This window comes from Acinonyx jubatus, chromosome A2, assembly GCF_027475565.1.
Source record: "Acinonyx jubatus isolate Ajub_Pintada_27869175 chromosome A2, VMU_Ajub_asm_v1.0, whole genome shotgun sequence".
Taxonomy (NCBI): Eukaryota; Metazoa; Chordata; class Mammalia; order Carnivora; family Felidae; genus Acinonyx; species Acinonyx jubatus.
This window is the reverse complement of record NC_069383.1, coordinates 147,697,823-147,713,918: the sequence shown is the minus strand read 5'-3', so window position 1 is coordinate 147,713,918 and position 16,096 is coordinate 147,697,823. Positions and strand designations below refer to the sequence as shown.

Sequence of the window (16,096 nt, the reverse complement as noted above, 5' to 3'; positions counted from 1 at the left end):
CTTCCTATAGACTTTACCCCTTCTCACTTAGTGGCAGGGTTCCCAGGGCACATCCTCCCCTGCCCAGCACACAGGCGCTATGGACCTTACTGCTCTCCAGCTTCTAAGACCCCTTGGGCTGTAAGCACAGATAGGCCTCTGTGTTAGCCATCCTTGTTTAATGCTCTGGACCAGTTTAGACACTCAGAGACCCCAGCATGAAGGTAATGCTGCAGCAGCTTGGGTCTTGGGATCCCTGGGAGGTCAGGCAGTGTGTTGGTGACTGGCCCCACATTGTTGCTGCCACAATGGCCACCCTGGGATGGTTGGCAGAAGTTCTGCTGATAGGTGGTGCTGGTACGGGGAGGCTGGATCTGCACAAAGTGGACAAGGCGCTGGGGGAGGTCACTGAGTCCAGGGCCTGACCGGAAATTGGCCTGGTAGGAGGATTCAAGGGGCCGCTGCTGGCTCAACTCCAGCTCACAGGGTGCCCAGCGCAGGAAGGTGTGCCGCTGCCACAGGTGCTCCAGGTCTTTTCGCCTTCCGATTCCCTGCAGCAGGCAGTAGGGGCCCTCCTCAACGGTATGGGCCGTTGGCCCACAGTCCTGGCACCACACACCTCCCTCCTTAGGTCCTCCTCAACCCAAGCCTGCTTGGTGATGCCTGGTTCCCCTGGCCCATACCCCAGCCTCTTTGGCCTGCTCCCCAGCCATGCCTTCCACTCCAGGGTGAAGCCTCTAGAAAGTCAGTGGGCCCCAGAATACTTGCACATTGTCAGGCAAGCCAGTGGCTGAAACCAAACCTCTGTTTGGGGAATGGGCTATTTTCCAGACAAGAGAGATTATCAGGAGCCCTCCCTCCCCACAGTGTCTTATCCCCTCCACCCTACCTCAACTTCAACCTAGGCTGAGGGTCTGCCCACTCTCCTTCCTTTCTTCACTCACTTTGTCGAAAGAAGTACGGTTGTCATGCTTGGAGAAGAAGTGTTGCTGTGCTGGCTCCTTTAAAGACAGTGAGAAAGAAGGTGAATGGGGGGAAATGATGCTTAACCTGCCCTTAAGATGTTATCTCAGGACCCATAATGGAGGGAAGCTGCCAGGAGCTACTACCCCTAAACTGCTAAACTTGCCAAAATCCTGAAAGGGCAGTTACAAATTAAAGCACCGCCTTACTCCTAGGACATCTCATGCTGGCATTTGCCTCCAAAGCAAAAGTCTCTAGGGCTGCTGATTGAGGATGGGGCTGAGGCATCTTCTAAGACATACTGCCAGCAGGAGGGCAGTGGTTCAAGGTTCGTGTCAGACCCTTTATCTCTAGATTGCCCAGGACCAGGACCAGAGGCTTCCTTTCTGTCCACATTTAATCCCTCATCAGCAACCCAAACTCTTGGCCCTAAGTAAGTACCACCTGAAAACTATCAATTCTCTCTCTAGCTTGAGCTCTCTCCTGAATTCTAGACTCAATAGCCAACAGCCTATTTCATAGCCCCTTGTAAATGTCTTCCAGGTATCTCCAAACACATGACTGAGCTCTGGATCATTCCCCAACCCCACCCCCCCACCACTCAGAGCCTCCCCCAGCTCAGGTCATGGCAGCTAGGTCCTACCAAACACCTTGAAGTCCCCTTGATTCTTTTCTTTCATACCCTACATCCAGTGTGTCAAGAAATCCTGTTGATCATTCCTTCAATATGAACCTAGGATTGGACCATTCCTCAGCAAGTTCACTGCTTTCTCTCATTCAAGGGCCACCTCCTTCTCTTGCTTGAATTATTGAAAGAGCTTCCTACCTGGTGTCCCTGCTTCCAAGCTTTTCCCTCCAGTCTGTTGTCCTCTTAATAGGCAGAATAATTCTTATGATACATAGATCAGATCACCTTCCTTGTTTGCTGAAAACCCATGACAGTTCCTCATGTTTGTAAAAGCCAAAGCCTTCACAGTGGTCCATGAGACCCACACTATATTGATCCCTCCATTACCTGCAACTCGCACTGGCATCTTTACTGCTCCTCAAACACACCAGCTATTCCCACCTTGGGCCTTTGCACCACCTGTGCTTTCTGTCTGGGACTCTTCCTGCAACTGGCCATAGGACTCCCTCTCACTTCCTTCTTGGGAGGGCTTCTTCAAGCACTACACCAGCAGTGCCATCATGCCAACTCTGCATTTTTCACTTTCTGGAATACTATGTGACTACATAGTATGATGTTGCTTACCAGCTAATACTCCTGACTAGAACATAAGCTCATTGTGGGCAAAGGTTATTGTCTGTTTTGCTCACATCTGTAACTCCAAAACTGAGCATAGTGCCTGGCACTGGGCTCAATATGTGTTTGCTGTTTAAATCATGAACAGGGACAGAGGTCCCTGGGGCATTTGCTTTGGCCCAACTGGGAGCCAGAGAACCATGCCCTATCCCCAGGCAGAGAAAGACCACCTCCCAACCCCCCAGACCTCAATAGAAATCTCTCCCAAGACCATCAACCTTGCCTTTGTGCCTGGTCTCTGCCCCCAGAGTCCCCAGTTCTAGTCAGTCATTCAGCTTCTCCTGCTGTAGACTTGAATGAAGTGTCTGATCTGATGAGTTCAGGCTTTCCTGGGTTGGGGTATGAGCAGTGGCTGACAGCAGGTTCCTAGAGTAAAGGCTGGGGCTAGATCCATCCCAGATCCCTGAACCAGATTCTTCAGGGTGGAGCCTGTGGTGTGTGTCTTTAAAAAGCTCCCCTACAGGAGATCCTGCCTTAGACACCTGGTGCCGGTTTTCCAGGTAGATTGAAAACTCCATGAAGGTGGGAAGCCAGCCAGCCTTACCTTCCATTCCTCATAAAGCAAGCTGACACGACAGAGATTAAAAACCCAGGACCCTTTTAGAAAAAAAAATAGGAAAAAATCTTCAGAATCTAGAACTAGGGAAAGAGTTCTTAGACTTGACACCAAAAGCAAGAGCAATAAAAGAAAAAATTGACAAACTGGACCTCATCAAAAATTTTTTTCAAGTTTTTCTCTGTGAAAGTTTATGTAAAGAGGATGAAAAGACAAGCTACAGACTGGGAGAAAATATTTGCAAACCAAATATCCAATAAAGGAATAATATCTAGAATATATAGAGAATTCTCACAATTCAACAGTAAAATAACAATCCAATTATGGGAATGCAAGCTGGTGCAGCCACTCCGGCAAACAGTATGAAGGTTCCTCAAAAAACTAAAAATAGAACTACCCTACAACCACTACTAGGTATTTACCCACAGGATACAGGTGTGCTGTTTTGAAGGGACACATGCATCCCCATGTTTATAGCAGCACTATCAACAATAGCCAAAGTATGCAAAGAGCCCAAATGTCCATCGATGGATGAATGGATAAAGAAGATGTGGTATATATATACAATGGAGTATTACTCGGCAATCAAGAAGAATGAAATCTTGCCATTTGCAACAACGTGGATGGAACTGGAGGGTATTATGCTAAGTGAAATTAGTCAGAGAAAGACAAAAATCATATGACTTCATTCATATGAGGATGTTAAGAGACAAAACAGATGAACATAAGGGAAGGGAAGGGAAACAAAAATAATATAAAAACAGGGAGGGGGACAAAACAGAAGAGACTCATAAATATGGAGAACAGAGGGTTACTGGAGGGGTTGTGGAAGGGGGATGGGCTAAATGGGTAAGGGGCACTAAGGAATCTACTCCTGAAATCATTGTTGCACTATATGCTAACTAATTGGGATGTAAATTTAAAAAAATAAAAAGTAAAATTAAAAAAAAATCCAATTAGAAAATGGGCAAACAACATGAAGACATTTCACCAAAGAGGATATACAGATGGCAAATAACACAGGAAAAGATGTTCACCATCATTAAACGTTAGGGAAATGCAAATTAAAATCACAATGAGATATCATGACATATTAATCAGAATGACTAAAATAAAACATAGAGACAACACCGAATATTGGGGAGAATGCAGAGAAACTAGATCATTAATACATTGCTGGTGGGGATGTAAAGTGGTACAGTCATTCACTCTAGGAAACAGTTCAGCAGTTTCTTTTAAAAACTAAACATACAACTACCATGTGACCCAGCAATTGCATTCCTGGACATTTATTCTAAAGAAATGAAAATTTATGTTCCCCCCAAAACCTGTACACAAATGTTCATAGCAGCTTTTTTTTATAAGAGTCAAAAACTAGAATCAGCCCAGATATCCTCTAATAGGTGAATCGTTACACAAAGTGGCATATACGTACCATAGAATACTACTCAGTAGTGAAGAGGAATGAACCATGAACAACTTAGATGAATCTCTAGGAAATTATGCTGAGAAAGAAAAACCAATGTCCAAAGGTTTCATGCTGTATCATTTTATTTATATAATCTTTTTTAAGGTTTATTTATTTTGAGAGAGACAGAGATAGCGTGAGTGGGGGAGGGGCAGAGAGACAGGGAGAGAGAATCCGTGGAGCCCGATGCAGGGGCTCAAATTCACGAAACTATAAGATCATGACCTGAGCTGAAACCAAGAGTTGGACACTTGACCGACTGAGCCACTCAGGTGCCCCTATATAACATTTTGAAGTGACAAAATTTTAGGGAGAAGAGAGTGGTGGTTGCCAGCCATAAGAGACAGAAGAAGGGTGGAGGAGCAGAAGGCTGGTGGGTGTGGTCACAAAAGGCCAGAACCAGGGATACTTGTGAGGTTGGCCAGTATCTTAACTGTGGTGGTGGATACACAAACCTACATTGGTGATAAAATTTTATAGATCTTAATATACACACAGAAATGAGAATAAGTAAAACTGGAAATTTGAGATAGGTGGATTGCATTAATGAAAATGTCCTGGTTGTGATATTATAATATAGTTTTGCAAAATGTTATCATTGGGGGAAACTGGGAAAAATGTAGAAAGGATTTCTATTATTTCTCATAACAGCTTATGAATTTATAATTGTTTCAATAAAAATTTCAATAAAAAAACCCTGGGAATCTGCAGCAAGTTCCAATTGATCCCCAAATTTCTTTTGCATCTCTATCCTCAGCTGAAGAATTGTACACAGCCCTGGAATGTGGATGCCTCTGTTGTTGGAGGCAGCCCTGACTATGAAAACTCACTATATATATATTTTTGTCTTTTGATTTTTAAAAAAATTACTCAAAAAAGTTTCATTAAAAAAATTAGCTTTCTGACTGCGTTTGTGCCTTCAACACTTTAACAGCGTTTTTCTGCTCCTCAATAAGGAAAGCACACTTGATCTGGTCATGGACACACTTAGCATATGTGAAGTACCACCCCGCTGACATGGTTTTTCTGTTTTAGACAACCTCATAAAAACTTTAGGTCTCACAGCACAAACTTCTTGAAGTCAGCCTGCTCATGTGCCACACGCAGATTTGGGGGCTTTTCCAATCTTGTTGGTATAAAAGTACACAACTCTATTACCATGGATTCAGGACAGCTTAGTTTTGTTAGAGACTGTATTGTAGGATGGCCTATGATGTTATGCCAAACTTTGGATCATTCTGAATGCCTCTAGACACCATCCCCAGAAAAGCAAAACTCACTATTCTTACAGTGGCAGGATAATCTAGTGACTCCCACTGACTTAAGTTTTGTTCTCACAGTAGTGAGAGCCTGGTGAGAAGTGTGGTCATTTCCTTCCACCCAGGCAGTTCTGAGTATTCCTGTACCTGGAGAGAATTTCACCTGCTTCTTTGCTTCTAAACCATCTAATGCTCCTTTTCCATTGAGGTAGTAAAGCCTATAGTCTCTGAGCAGGTGCAGCTTGGGCTGGGGTTCCAGCTGAAGAGGCCTTGGAGGAGAAGTAGATTTCTTGGGAGGGGGCAATATTTGTGTATGGGAAGGCTAAGGGACCCTGTGGAGGCTGGGCATTTTGCAGTCAGTAGAGTGCTGAGTGAGGAGCCCCTGTAACAGACTGAGGCATGGCAGGGGTTGCACCGCCAATGAAAGACCTACTCCAAATCATGGGTCCCTGGGACTCTTGTCTGATCTTAAGAACAAACAGAACCAGGATTACATGTCCCAGGAGTTAGGTAGGTGAAAGCTACCAATAAATTAATCTCATCTAGAAGATAAAAAGAAGAAAAGAGAAATTTCTTGCATCTAAATGACATGAACAAAATTTCTACCTGCTCCAAACTAAAGAAAAGTGGTGTCACATCTTAGAAAGGGTTTCAACAATAGCTGTAATCAGCTGGCTGAAATCTGGTATCTCTCAACTAATAGGAAAATAAAATGTGCACCTTCCCCAAGCAGTCCCACTAATTAGAAGAGCTTTAGACCTAGAAAGAGCCACTATACTTGGCATTTATACAATCTGAGTCCAAGATACATAGATCATGCTGTTTGGAGCCAGTGGTAATGCTAGTAAATGCTTTGTGTAGCAAGTCTTCAATTAAAATATGCCCCAAAACATGTTCCCTACTTCTTTCCTGGGGACCAGATTGAGAGGATGTTCCAGTTTTTAGGATTACAACTGCCACTGGGCTACTACAAAAACCTAGCCAGAAGTCCCCGGTTTGCCTCTATCCCTGCACTACCCCGGTCCCATTACTCTCAAGGGGAGGTGGACCCAGATGAGCGGTCTGGAGTTGCATTTGGGCCTGGCTCACTCAGTAGGCATTGCCAGCCAGTGCTTCCAACTGAAAATCCTAAGGAGATTCAGCCTCCATAGCATGGCAGCCTCCAGGACCCTGTTCTTGGCCTGGGAAAGCAAGTGCTGGAGAATTCAGATGGCAGATCAAGTAGGATCTGTCTAGAAGCTGGGAAGCAAGAAGCTGTAGTGGGCAGAGCATGTTCCAGACACTCCTCCAGGTCCCTTTCCAAGGTCTTCCCACTGCTGTTGCCCACAGGGATGATCTGAGTGCATTCCTCACCAGGCTGCCTTCCCTCTGGCCACTGGAAAGCCCTGGGAGGAGATAGAGAGAAGAAAGGAGGAGGTGTTTCTTCTCTTAACTCCCTCCCAGGCTAGCCCTTGCCTGTCTGTGTCTCTCCACCCAAGATCATGACTCCTCTCAGTGTGGTTCTCTCCACACCACCCTCTCTTTCTCGGTTCTAGGAGCCATACCTTCCCCTTGTCCCTTTGGGTCCAAAGGTACTGACCACCTGGTTGTTACCAACTTGTGATACCACCTTTACCTGAGGCTCTTACATCTATTCCTTTGCATGTACACTCTGCTGAGTTCTCCTGTATTGAGTGAGCTTTTTGCTGTTGGGACCCCCAACTGATGCTCAGTGCCCTCTCCTTGTCTCCAGGCCTAGAAGCAGTGGAGGGTCTGGGCCCTGCATCTCTCTCCTGTTCTCTGGAAGCCTTTTCCAGCCACCTCTGCCATCACTCCTTTCTGGTCTTCGTTGGCTACACGTCACTTTATATGCTGCTTCCCTCACCAGAGAAGGCCTCCTGGGGCCCCCAGACTATAAGGCTGACTGTGTGTTTGACCATGGGCTTTTATGACATCAAAGAATCTAGGCTTGAGAGCAGTTGTTGGCAAAACTCAAGGCTTACATTATGGATTCTGGAAGCTCTCTTTCCATGGCCACTTACCCAACCTGGGCCCTGACTCTCCCTACATCTAGAAAGAACATTGAGCAAGACTATCTAGCCTGGTACTAGCTCTTCTCCACCCTGTCTGTAAGGGGAAGACCTGCCACTTCAGGGAAGAGGAGCCAGGCCTCATGCATTTCCTGGGGATAGGCTGGCATAAGATGTCAGTCCAGCTGTGGTAGGTCTAGGGATGATGCTCTTGGGGTCTGAGACGAGTAGAAACTGGCCCAGCCACCCCAGCTTCCCCCAGGGCTACCTTGTACCTGACATCGCCGCAGGAACACTGCTGGAGGCTGGGGCTTGGCTGCAAGACGGTATTCTTGAGCACTTTCACTCTTGAATTGGCCTCTGTAGTGCCCATAAAAGCCAGTGTTGTGCTATAACAAGGCAAGTATGAGGGTGAATCCTTCACAAACCCTTACCCTGAGTCTCAGACCTCAGGGTCTCCCGGCTAGAAGCCTCTCTTGGGAGCTACTGACAGAATAAAAAGAATCTGAGAACAAGAGACACCCATCTGCCATCCATCATTAGAACAGTTGGCTTTAGCTGTGCTGGCTCACCTGGGAGGGCTATGTGTGGGCAGGGAAAGGCTACCTTTTTTTTTTTTTTTCTTTCCCTTCTTTCCTTTCTTCCATCTTTCTTCACTATCTTTCCCTTGAGGCCCTAATATAAGCTGGGGAGACAGCAGTGAAAGGACTGAAAGATCCTGGCCCTTGTGAATCTTCCTTCTAGTGGAGGAGTCAGACACAGCAAATAGGGTCGGGGAAGAAATAACCTGATGACTAGGATCAATAGTGATAGAGAACAGGGATAGCCCCTCATGACATTGAGGGTGGGACCTGAACGTGAGAAGGAGTCAGTTGTATGAAGAACAGCAGAAGAATATTCTATGGGATGGGAACTGAAAGAGTAAAAGGACTGGAGGTCAGAAAAAGAGAGATATGTTAGAATAAACAAGAGGCTTTATGACTAAAGGATTGTGAGCAAACAAGTGAGGTAAGGTCAAGGAAACACCGGTTTAAGAATATGCATTCTCGGGCCACCTGCATTTTTTGGGTTGCCTGGGTGGCTCAGTCGGTTAGGCATTTGACTTCAGCCCAGGTCGTGATCTTGTGGCTCATGGGTTCAAGTCCCTCATTGAGTTCTGTGCTGACAGCTCAGAGCCCGGGGCCTCCTTTGGATTCTATGTTTCCTTCTCTCTCTGTCCCTCCCCCATGCATGCTCTTTCTCAAAAATAAAACATTACAAATTTTTTTTTTAATAAAAGAAAAAAGAATATGGATTCTCTTCTAAGAACAAAGGGAGACTTTTCATCAGGGGAGGGGCTCAAACAGGTTCTGAGCTGAGGTGATTCAAAGCACTGAGCAAAGTTTTGAGAACAGGCCACTGTCCAGTGATACGATCTTTCTCTGGGGATTGAATGGATCCATCTTGGGCATCCATTGACAAAGTCATGAACACCTGTTTGCCACATACCCTGATGTTCTGGGACAAGAAGGGCACCCTCTGAAACTGGGACACCTAAGCAAGGGATAAACTTTTCAAAATAAGTACTTCACTAACAGTGATACCTTCTGGAGAGAATTTCAGAGACAGGGACTGGCAAAAGACAGAAATGAACATTTATCAGGGATCTAAGAAGGAGCCATACTGTGTTGATGTCATTAGGTAGACACCCTATGGACAATAAGCATGTCTAGCCAGGGAACTCCTAGAGCCCAACTCTTTGTCCTGAGAGCTCCCTGGAGAGGATTGGTGTGGTTGGTCCTCCATGATCATAGCCCTGAGCAGAAAGAAGCTCTCCCAAGTTTGTCCTCTGGCCATTACTGTGGGTTCTTATACATGACTAAGAGGCCCTTTATCTTTTCATCCCACTGAGGGCTCAGGTTGCCCAACTTGTCTGTCCATCTTTCTACTGTCTGTTGGACGCTGCTTGCTCAATATTCAGTTTAATTCAATAGTATTTACTGGGCCTTTACTGCATTCCAGGCATGGGATATACACATGGAAGAAAACAGTCTTTGCCTGCAAGATGTTCCCAGTATAGAGAACAGTCAAATTTCAGAAGTGTGGGAGGACCAAGCAAAGGACTGGGAATAAATGGGGTGGCTATTAGACTAGGAGGTTCAGCTGATTAGCATCAGACCAGGACACATGGAAAAGGACATGGCATTGTAAAGACTAGGTAGGCTACAGGGGTGATCTCAGAATGGCAGAGGGGGAGTGGGAAGTTCAAGGTCCTTCACGAGCCTGTGTGCTCAATGAAACCTGTCTTGCTAAATTTATTCTCATGATTCATTCAAATTTAAGGTACTACCCTAGAGCCAAGGGCCAGGATTAATTGTAAAATGCACTCTTACCCAGGATCCTACTAAAGCACTTTGCATCTTTCCAGGAAGGAAGCAGAAAAGGCAAACTTTCCTCTTGTCTTTTTGAGGCTATGCCCAAGGAAAGAGAATCTCAGAGGTCAACCTCTTGTTGCTTAGTGACAAAGAGAGGTTGTGACTGCACAATGCTGCTGGTTGTTGAGGCAGTATCCAGTCTGCTACCCCTTTGTGCTTCCTGCTTGGTTTTACTTCTTTACTTCTTTATGAGAGAAATGTGCCCCTCATCATTAACATTCTGGGAGAGTCCTTACATATAGAAACATAGTCCACAGTGGAGTGTGATGAATACAGTCAATGAAATATCAAAGAACATTTTAGAGGTGAATCTTGCATTTTAGAATTGTGCAACCATACTGCCAGGGACATAAATTTAGAAAGCATTCCGTGGACTCAGAAGAAATGTTAAAAGGGTTTATGGCTCTTAGGATAAAAGTGCTGCTTCAGAATAAGGCTCTGTAAACTTTTCTCTCAGGAGTCTATGATGCCTGAGAACACTGGGGCAGGTGACTGTTACCAGGGCCCCAGTGAAGAAAGAGAGCATAATAGAGCAGCAAAAAAAGGAGCATGAAAATATTTGACATTGTGGTTCCATTCCAAGCTACTCTTCGGCGGATTATTGTCTCTTTCTCATTTGTAACACAGGGACATGAAGAGTTCAGCCCTTTCACTAACCAAAAGAAGAGGCAATCAGCCTCTAAAAATGTACCAATAAAAAGCAGGGGTGCCTGGGTGGCTCAGTCGGTTAAGTGTCTGACTCTTGCTTTCAGCTCAGGTCATGATCTTAAGGGTCAGGATCTCATAGTCAAGATCGAGCCCCATGTTGGGATCCATGCTAAGTGTGAAGCCTGCTTGGGATTTTCTCTCTCTCTCTCCACCCCTTCCCTGCTCGTGTGTGCTCTCTTTCTCTCAATAAACAAACTTTTTTCTTTAAATTTTTTTAATGTTTATTTATATTTAAAGGAAAGAGAGACAGAGCATGAGCAGGGAGGGACAGAGAGAGAGGGAGACAAAGAATCTGAAGCAGGCTCCAGGCTCCAAGCTGTCAGCACAGAGCCCAATGAAGGGCTCAAACTCATGAACCGTGAGATCATGACCTGAGCCAAAGTCAGATGCTCAATCGACTGAGCCACCCAGGCACCCCAAATAAACATTAAAAAAAAAAGAGTTTAGCAGGAGGAAACATTTAGACCCAGCTAGTGTCACTGGTGTAAGCCGTACTAGCCAGAAAGCCCACCCTACTATAGTTACCCTTAAGATCCCTTCTCACATGTATTCACAGGTACAGAAATGTTCATTGCAGCATCTGCATAGGGAAAGAAAAAAACTGTAAGCAGTCTGAATGTTTTACCAACAGGGCAATAAGAAAGATACTTGAATCCACAAAGATATGTCTTAAAAACGGTGAGTCAAAAAGTCAAATTGTAGAAATATGCACAAATTATACCATTTATAAAATGATTCAATCATGTAAAACAATGTTATGTATTGTTTATGGATACAAACATATGAACTAAAAGTATAAAACATGCATAGAAATGATAAGCATCAAATTCAGGATAGAGGATAGATGAGATCATGGCTTGAGCTGAAGTCAGACACTTAACTGACTGAGCCACCCAGGTGCCCCTAATATATGTACACATATATATATATATATATATATATATATATATATATATATATATTTTAATTTTTAATGTTTTTATTTACTTTTGGGAGAGAGACAGAGCAGCATGAGCAGGGCAGGGGCAGCGAGAGGGAGACACAGAATCTGAAGCAGACTCCAGACTGCAAGCTGTCAGCACAGAGCCCGACGCGGGACTTGAACTCAAGAACCATGAGATCATGACCTGAGCCGAAGTCAGACGCTTAACCGATTGAGCCACCTGGGCGCTCCTATATGTATATTTTAAATAGACTTTTAGAGCAATTTTAGGTTCACAGCAAAATTGAGTGGAAGAGATTTCTCATATACCTCCTGCCCCACACATGCATAACCTTTCCTATTATCAATATCTCCCACCAGAATAGCACGCTTGTAATTGCTGAACTTAAATAGACATGTCATTATTCCCCAAAGTCCATAGTTCACTCTTGGAGTTGTATATTCTATGGGTTTGGACAAATGTATACTGCAATTACACGAATGCAATTACACGTATGCACCATTGTAATATCATACAGAATAGTTTCACTGTCCTAAAAACTCTCTGTGCTCCACCTCCCAACCCCCTAACCCATGGTAACCACTGATCCTTTTACTGTCTCCATAATTTTGCCCTTTCCACAATGTCAAATGGTTGGAATCTTTTTGATATATATTCACTTAGGAAGATATATTTAAGTTTCCTCTATGTCTTTGCCTAGCATGATAGCTCATTTCTTTTTAGTGCTTAATAATATCCCATTGTCTGAATGTACCACAGTTTATTTATTCATTCACTTACTGAAAATGATATCTTGCTTGCTTGTTTTGCAATTATGTAATAAAGCTGCTATAAATATCCACGTGCAGGTTTTTGTGTGGACATAAGTTTTCAAGTCCTTTGGGTAAATACCAAAGAGCATGATTTGCTAGATCATATAACAAGACTATGTTTAGTTTTGTAAGAAACTGACAATCTTCCAAGGTGGTTGTACTATTTAGCATTTCCATTAGTGGTGAGAGTTCCTGTTGCTCCATATTCTCACCTGCATTTTGTGTTTGTTCTGGATTTTGGCCATTCTAACAGGTGTGTAGTACTAGCTCATTTTTTTTAAGTTTATTTATTTTCAGAGAGAGAACACGAGCAGGGGAAGGGCAGTGAGAAAGAGAGAATCCCACGCAGGCTCCACAATGCCAGCATGAAGCCTGATGTGGGGCTAAAACTCATGAATCATAAGATTATGGCCTGAGCCGAAATCAAGAGTTGGGAAATCAAGAGTCTAGTCACTTAACTGACTGAGCCAACCAGGCGCCCCTCATTATTGTTTTAATGTGCACTTTCCTAGTGATATATAATATTGAGCATCTTTTCATATGCTTATTTGCCATCTATATATCTTTTTTTTTTTGGTGCATTATGTTAGATTTTTAGCCCATTTTAAAATCGGGTTGTATTCTTATTGTTGGGTTTTAAGGATTCTTTATATATTTTGGATAACAGTCCTTTATCAGATGCCTTGAATCCACACACTTAGTTATAATCAGGTTTTCGCCCCTACTACAATGATTAAAACTGCTTCTGTCAAGGTCACCCATAATTAATTCTTACTTTTCATTTTCCTTGACCCATCAGCAGCATCTGACATTGATGAAGTAGGCAGTTAGTTAGACGTGAGCTTGAGGCAAGGACTGTGATAAATAGGTGACATATTAGAAGCCTGAGGGTACAAAGTCTAACTTTGTGGCTTTTAAAATCTTAGTCTTATGGCTTCTAAAACCCAGGGGCTGACAGACCAAGAGCCATAGGTGCAGAATGTGCACTCTCACTTCAACCTCTGCCCCAAAGTGACTCCCTAGGTTCATTATAATATATTTACATTGTGGGTTTCACACCCCCAACCCCATGGGCAAGATGGCCAAGACAATTCCAGCAAGAACCTTGTAGGGCCAAAAATTCCCCCTCCCAACCAGTAGGAGTCCTCCCTTCTCAGTCAGAGTTGGCCCTAGCTATGACCCATAAACTATGCAAACATAAAAAGAAAAGACACCCATCTTAAAGACAGTTGCCATCTCTGGGCCTGCCCACTTTCCCATCTTAATAAACCTAATAAACTGCTTTGTGCTTGCTACCTTCCTCTGGCTGTCTTTATTCCAGTGGGGATCCTCATGTAAATCTTTCCTGGGGAATCCAAGAACCAGCCTTCCAATCAAACCTCCATTCTCCCACCTAACAAAATAGCTGGTCTCCTCCTCCTCTTTGAAGGATGGTCCAGGAGGCTTCCACAGCACCTCACTCTCCTGGTGTCCCTCCCCTGTCCCTGACCACACCTACTTTGGGTCCTTTACTGCTTTTTCCTTATCTAGGCCTCTAAAGTGTGTGTCCTGGGGCTCAATCAACACAATGTTTTCCATCCATGCAACTTTATTGGTGAACTCTCTATTTCACGACTTTAAAGGCCATCTATAACCATTAGAGGCAGAGTTACATAGACCCCCTCCGCCCAACACCCTTTGCCCCTGTCCACTCTGCCCTCAGGCTGCCCCAGTCAGTACCTAGCAGGCAAGGTACCTTGGACTATTTCTTGCCTTTCTTTCCCCAACGGGCCAGGCCCCCAGTTCTGTGTTCCCTTTTGACCACAGCTCCTCTCTTCCCAGCGGCTCCCCTTACCCAGCTCTTGTTAGGACCACTTGGGCCCTAGCCATGTCCTAGCCGCTGGGCACACAGTCCTCTCCGCATGCAGCAGGGTGTGTATCAGGTAACTCCTGAGCAGTCTGCCTTGCTGAGGGGATGCTGGGTGGGGTGTGGGTGGCAGCTGGGTGTGAATGTGGAGACACGCAGGTACCTCTTGAGAGGTACACGTGGGACAGGTAAGGCATGCAGCAGTACTCGCCCCGAGGTAGACCGCCTGGCCTGGCCTGGCCAATGAAAGTGCTGGTAAAACCGGCACGCCCGTTAAAACCTTTAACGCAATGCGGCAGAGGGGGCGGGCCCAGAAGGCAGGACTTAATCCTCATTGGTCAGATAGGGCCTTGGGGGCGGGACCACGCATGCTCAGGCAACTTCAGTGGGACTAAGTAGCCTTGAGGTAAGATCAGAGACGCCCCAGGTGGGGCGCTAGCTGTCCCTCAGAGGTGGAGGCGGGAGGGGTTTGGCCAGGAAGGGCAGGGAGGGGGAGGGGGGTGAAGGTGGAGAGGTCGGGAAGCCATACAGGGGCCTTGAGTACAGGTTCGAGATTTCTAGCGACGTCGAGGAGTTTCTCGGGACGCCGGGTTGTCCAACTTGATCCTTGTCCTGGAATTCCTAGCCATTCATTCTTTTTCTGTGACGGAAGACCTCTCTGGCTCTTCAAGGAGACTTTCTGTGCTCATTTTTGGAGTTGTTTTCGTTAGATTCCCGGGTGTCCACAGCCTCTCATCCCGAGTCTGGGATTAGGAGACGCAAGAAAGAGAATCGGCCCAGAAAGCGTGAACAGGAACCCGGGAAACTGGGATTTGCCTTGTAATTATGCAGTATCCCTTGGAGGCCTCTGGAAAGGACATCTGAATGATTTAGTCTGGGAGCCCAGAGCGTGTCTCCTAATTGAAAAGAGACTGAAGATGAGAGTGAACGGTCGTATGAGGTTTAGGAGGGCCTGGTCGAGGCCCAAGGGGCACAAAGTCTGAGAGAGAGAACTGTTTTTTTCAGTGACCGAGTGGAGGAGCCAGAAGAGCATGTGGAGGACCTCACACTGTGGCCTCAGGAGTCTCAGTGTTGAAGATGGGGGTCAGATGGTGGCGGTGGTGTACTTCCCCTTAGGGCATTCTCTTCAGCACACGTTTCTCCCTTGCCTAACTCCTTGCCAGCGCCCTTCCTAGGGAGACAGTTGTATACCTTGCGTGCACTTAAACGTTTCCTCTGCTTTTATGCTTCTTCTAATAGGATTGGGAGATGAGAGGGAGAGAGAACCCTGCCCTTGGAAGTTTGTAATGTGTGCATTTCAGTTTTCATTTACCTAGTGTCCCACCTAAGAATGACTACTACTTCATTACTAGTGTGCTAGCATCTACAAGGATAGGTATAGGCAGATGGGATTTCTGCCCTCTGGGAATTTAAAGCCTATAATAGGTAGCATGGTGACAGGTAAATGCATAGAGAACAGATAAACCTGAGGCTGAGCACATCAAGCCCCATGTGGTCCTTAGACATAGGCAAGGGTGCAACCATGGGATTTTCTCAACATGTAAGAAATCTCTTAGGAGTAAGTTTGGTCTGGAACCAGGAGCATAGTTATTCTAAACCCCAAGCCACATACTGCATAAATTATTCTCCTTTCTCAACATAAACAGAAATGGAAGATGATAAAGGATGTACATCTAGATGTAGTAATAATGGTCTTGTAGTGATGTATGTAAAATTGTCTAGATGCTAAATCAAGACTCTAGAAGGAAGAATTTCTGAAGTGTTGATGGAAGAAAAAAGCTCAGACTATCAAAGAAATAAGTAAACATGAGTCAGGAATCCTAGACTTACTTCAA

The 16,096-nt window shown here is 45.0% G+C and overlaps 2 protein-coding genes and 1 pseudogene across 13 annotated transcripts in view; 1 reads left to right on the top strand and 2 right to left on the bottom strand.

Moving 5' to 3' along the window:
• Positions 1-141: 141 nt before the first annotated feature.
• Positions 142-14,693, bottom strand: CA2H3orf84 (chromosome A2 C3orf84 homolog). Of its 11 annotated transcripts, none has more exons than XM_027038702.2 (6): positions 14,250-14,693; positions 11,204-11,239; positions 7,813-7,926; positions 6,882-6,913; positions 924-980; positions 142-554 (listed from the first exon to the last, which is right to left on the bottom strand). In XM_027038702.2, the coding sequence occupies exons 3-6, from the start codon at positions 7,817-7,819 to the stop codon at positions 144-146; spliced, it is 507 nt and encodes a 168-aa protein (XP_026894503.1). In that variant the 5' UTR covers positions 7,820-7,926; positions 11,204-11,239; positions 14,250-14,693; the 3' UTR covers positions 142-143. The 11 variants fall into 11 exon arrangements, with proteins under 11 accessions (XP_026894503.1, XP_026894504.1, XP_053075387.1 ...); XM_027038703.2 differs by having other exon boundaries at positions 142-551; positions 14,250-14,659; XM_053219412.1 differs by lacking the exons at positions 11,204-11,239; positions 14,250-14,693 and adding an exon at positions 9,910-9,927.
• On the bottom strand, positions 4,842-6,872 carry LOC113593554 (60S ribosomal protein L34-like; annotated as a pseudogene).
• IHO1 (interactor of HORMAD1 1) overlaps positions 14,615-16,096 on the top strand; it is a 46,318-nt gene continuing 44,836 nt past the window's right edge. For both annotated transcript variants that reach the window (XR_008297151.1, XM_027038707.2), the window contains exon 1: positions 14,615-14,667. The gene's annotated coding sequence lies outside the window, so the exon portion shown is untranslated. The remainder of the gene's footprint in view (positions 14,668-16,096) is intronic.